The sequence below is a fragment of the Phalaenopsis equestris genome, unplaced genomic scaffold (assembly GCF_001263595.1).
Source record: "Phalaenopsis equestris unplaced genomic scaffold, ASM126359v1 Scaffold000840, whole genome shotgun sequence".
NCBI lineage: Eukaryota > Viridiplantae > Streptophyta > Magnoliopsida > Asparagales > Orchidaceae > Phalaenopsis > Phalaenopsis equestris.
Genome location: NW_018165280.1, coordinates 2765680 through 2770341, shown reverse-complemented (window position 1 = coordinate 2770341; position 4662 = coordinate 2765680). Strand labels below are relative to the sequence as shown.

At 35.1% G+C, this 4662-nt stretch overlaps 1 protein-coding gene across 1 annotated transcript; it reads right to left on the bottom strand.

Moving 5' to 3' along the window:
- Window positions 1–1389: 1389 nt before the first annotated feature.
- On the bottom strand, window positions 1390–4012 carry LOC110031688 (CASP-like protein 2B1). Its single transcript, XM_020735025.1, has 3 exons — window positions 3755–4012; window positions 3516–3648; window positions 1390–1921 (listed from the first exon to the last, which is right to left on the bottom strand). The coding sequence occupies exons 1-3, from the start codon at window positions 3907–3909 to the stop codon at window positions 1664–1666; spliced, it is 546 nt and encodes a 181-aa protein (XP_020590684.1). The 5' UTR covers window positions 3910–4012; the 3' UTR covers window positions 1390–1663.
- Between the last annotated feature and the right edge of the window lie 650 nt (window positions 4013–4662).

Below are 4662 nucleotides of genomic sequence, written 5' to 3'. Positions count from 1 at the left end.
GTGACCAACACCCTACTTGGTTCACAACTCGTGCATCCCCCGACTCCAACCCTCATAGCCTATAAATGTCATCTTAACTCACTATTACGGCCTACGTGACCAACTACTGCCTAAGTGGTTCACAGCTCGTGCAGCTTCTGAATCCGGCTCCCGTGGTCTACGGACATCATCACAACTCACCATTACGACTTTTGTGACGAGCTACAACTTACGTGTTTCATAGTTATTGTAGCTCCCTACTCCGGACCCCTCGATCTACATACATTATCATAGCTAACCACTACGACCTAAGTGGTTTACAGCTCGTGCAACTCCCGATTCTGGCACTTGCAGTCTACGGACATCATCACAGCTCAACACTATAGCCCATATGACCAACTGCAACCTATGTAGCTCACAACCTTGGAAGTTTCCTACTTCGACCTCTATTGTCAATCGATGTTCTTGAAGCAACCATTTGCGAACCACATGGCCAAATACTACATGACTTTCAATTGTTGCCTATATGACAAATCGGTGTTACAACCATCGTCTACAACATTCACGATAAATCATTGTCTTTATAACAATTGACTATGACCTTTATTGTCTACTATCATCAATAACTATATTCATTACATTTATACTACGACTATTATCAATGAACTACTGTTGTACATTTACAATAATCATCTTTGTAGTTTCATCTTCTCTAATTTAGGAGAAGAATGAATCCATGTACTCAAAATTATCTAGTGGATCATTTCTACTGGGCTTTTGCGCTGTTGTTTTTTTCTTTTTTCTGGGTTTCCATGTAAAAATTCTAATTTTCCCCTCCTACTTCTCTCTTTAAGTATTTGAGTGTGTGTTAGGTTTCTGTTCAATACTAAAATGCTAATTTATTAATGTACCACACCGGATCTTGCGGAACACATCAATATTTATTTCATATAAACTAGTTACATGCTAATTTGAAATTTATTCAATTACTTATTTATTTAGATTTATAAAATTATTTGTTAATAACTCTTTATATAAAAAAACAAGCACTTATTCAAATTTTTAGTTTGATTAAGTCATTCATGAAAAACCAAGTATAAATCAAATTTTTAATATTATATGAAAATTAAATGCTAATTATAATTCTTAACTAGTCCAATTAATATAATCAAGTCTGTTTCAACGCAAGTGTATGGTCATTAAAAAGTTTAACCACGCCAAATATAAAAATACACGTGAAATTTTGGCTAAGCTCAATTTGAACACGAACAACTGATCATCCAACCAAACTAAGTTCAATCCATGACATTCTGGGCTCAATTACAACCCTAACCACCACAGCATTGCTAGCAACAGCTGCCATCATCGCAAATAATAATAATAATAATTTCCAAGACATCAAACATTTTCTTATCATTTCACCTCAAAATATAACAAAATGGTATATATATGTACTAAAATGCACAAGTGATCTGAACTCCATAAACCATCCTTCCGACTTTGTTTCCATACACAATACAACATCATCATCCCTACCAAGCTCACAAGTCAACACGAAAATTAAAGCTAAGTCAGCCTTCGTCGACTTCATTATACCACAGTAAACAGACATTTATCGCAAGTAAAAAACCACTATACAGTCTAATATAAACTCAGGCTCTCAACTCAGAAAATGCCATAAAGACTACCAGCTTCCATTGCTGTTCTTAAATCCTCTGCTAATCCCATAAAGCCTGAAAAAGTTGAACGCAGATATGCAGGAAATGATAATCATGGCCAAGCAAGCTACAAAAGCACAAGCCAATCCCTCCCCCGCCTGCATACAAAACCTTCTGTACAGGTTGCAGATCTTCATCCACTGAAACTCCGGCTGGCCGAACATTACGATCACCCCCGATTGTACCGCCGCCGCCATCGCCGCTAATGCCATGTAAGCCATCACCTTCCAATTTTGAAACATTTTGAGTAATTGGGTAAGCATATTCGGTGCAGACTCCGTAGTTAATCATGTTGAGGTTTCAGATATATCCACATTTGTATTGGGGGTTTTTGGATGTTTTTTAGCAAGATTTACATATATGCATATCATTCAATTCTTATGTATTTACATATCTTGCACCTAAACTTAAATTTTTACATACACCTCCCCTATCCAAGAAAATGTTTTTCACTTTTTTGTTGAGTTAGCTTACTTGAGAAAACACAAGCAGCTGTAATTGGTTGAGCTTGCTAGCTGTTAGTATCAAAAATAGGTTTGGTAATCTCATCATTTATAAAGTTGCACTTTATCAACCACACAATGAACTTTAATGTAAAGTAGAAGAAAGCATGTAATAGGAAATATTGCACATGTTTATTTGCAACGCTACATTAATTCATTAAATACAATATGAGCAAAAATAGGAAAATAGTAAGGTCCACATAGTAAATGAGTAAGTACAACATACAAATAGAATCTTAAATGATTTAAATTTTACATTTCATACAGTTAAAAAAAATTGGTCACCATTCGTACATCAAATTCTTCCAACAAAATTACGAATAATTCACCATTGTGTACTAAATTTTTCGAATACTAACTAAAGGGGGTAAAATTTTTGGATGAAAAACCAAGACATAGTTGAAGAACAAGATTTGCAGCTTCGAGAAAAATAACAAGTTTCACTAGCCCAAACTTAATCGATCAAACAAACCCGGCTAACTTAACCCAATCTTTCCTATCACCTCAACCTTGGGGGGTTAGGACCAAATGCTTTTGTATCATATTGTGAAGAATATGAATAATAGGGACAAAAAACTCATAATAAGATGTCATTAGACACAGATTTTATGTTTTTCAGAGATTAGTTCTAATACATCCATAGTTGCTTGAATTCCACAACATCTTCTAGAATTACAATTAACATGAGATTAATATTCCATCCTTTAAGCCTCCATCTTGGTAGATGTAACAATAATTGACAGTTCTTAGATGCAAAGTTTTAATCATTATCTAGTTTGTTTATTTTTCAGCACATAACAAAAAATGTTCTAAAGTTTTGTATCAATTTAACATCAATAATCAACAATTTTTATAGCACCTTAAGCAACGCCAGTAGAAAATAATGGGGAGAGTGAAGATTTATAAGCCAACCAAATATAATTGGTATAAGATTAGCAATAATGATGATGATGTTGATGAGAGGCGAAATCAGATTATGTCTAGGATGGGCAATTACTCTTCTCCTAATTTGAGATTTCTTTATATACATAGTAAAAAGTTAATATTTTTATCTCATGTAGCCCAGACAATTTAGTAATTTTGCCACCCTAGATGTATATTTGTTAGTCCCAGACTTACAAAAAGTTAGTCATTTGATGATTTTGCCCGCCCTAAAAAATAATGTTAGTTCCACCCCTAGATGATGACATATAAATGTCTTATTTATAATTCACGGCCAAGAAAGCACTCATGAAAATCGCAATAAATGAAAATTGCTGAAGAAAATTTAAAATATTAAACAAAAAAAATATACATATTTCATATTTTTCTTCACCTGATCACAGGAAAACACAACCAAAGCCAAGCCCTTCCCAAACAAAACACTCCCCTTCATCATCCCCACAAAGCAACGCACCACCTGCAGCAAGTTATACCCAGCTGCTATCCCATTAGCAGCCACCAAAAACCTGATAAAGAAGGACAAAAAAAGCAACCAAAATCACACATTTCTCATGAATATTAACCAAAGATGCGAACTTTGAATCATCCCTTTTAGGGTTTCATGAATCTTACAGCAAAGTCTTCATGTCAGTAAACTTTGCCTTCTTCTCCATAGAAAAGAACGTCCTCACTTGACTGTCACCTCCAACCAGAGCTGACGCCGTCACTGCAAAACCTAACGCCGCCAGCCTCAGCGCCAACTCGCTCACTCTCAATCTTCTCTCCATCGTCTTCGTTTTCTCCTCGATGGGAACAAAGGAGGGCTCATAGCTCTGTTACTTATAGCGAGGCTAGAGAGAAGCTTTCAGTGCTCTTTCTCTTGCTGTGGCAGGTGATTTAAATGTGGTGTGCGCATTGGAGCATTAATGGAGGGGAAAGTAGGAAAAGCGTGAGCGGAAATCAAGTACCATTGTAGGCTGTTACTTTAGACAGAATTTGTTAGATTCTAAATTCTTTCTTTTACAATTTTGGGGTATTTACTTTCATGGCGCACTACTTCTAATGTGTGTTGAAAGATTCCCAATGATACATCTTAAATTGGGTGAAGATCCAATATAAAGACAAACAAATAATAAGTAGAAAGGTGAGACACTTTTTGGAGTTTTTTTTAGAAAGTTATAGAAAGTGAAAAAAAAAACACAAAAATCAGTTAAAATAATTCACTATGTAATCATAAGTACATTGGCTCACTTGAGCTATAGAAGATTGAATTATAATGTTGATGTATAACATTAGTTCTTTAATAATAGTTTTAATTGGACGCAAAAGCCATAATTGATTGTTATGAAGGCAATGACACGTCATGAATGTTGTAAACAGTGATTGTAACGTTAAATTGTCATAAAGATTGTAGTTACAAGCCGTGATAATAGCTAGGCATATAGGTCGTATATAGGCTCTTTAGGAGTGTCGGCTGACCACAAAGACCATAGTAAAGATTTGCAAGAGTTGTGATCCATGTAAACCGTAGTTGGTCACAT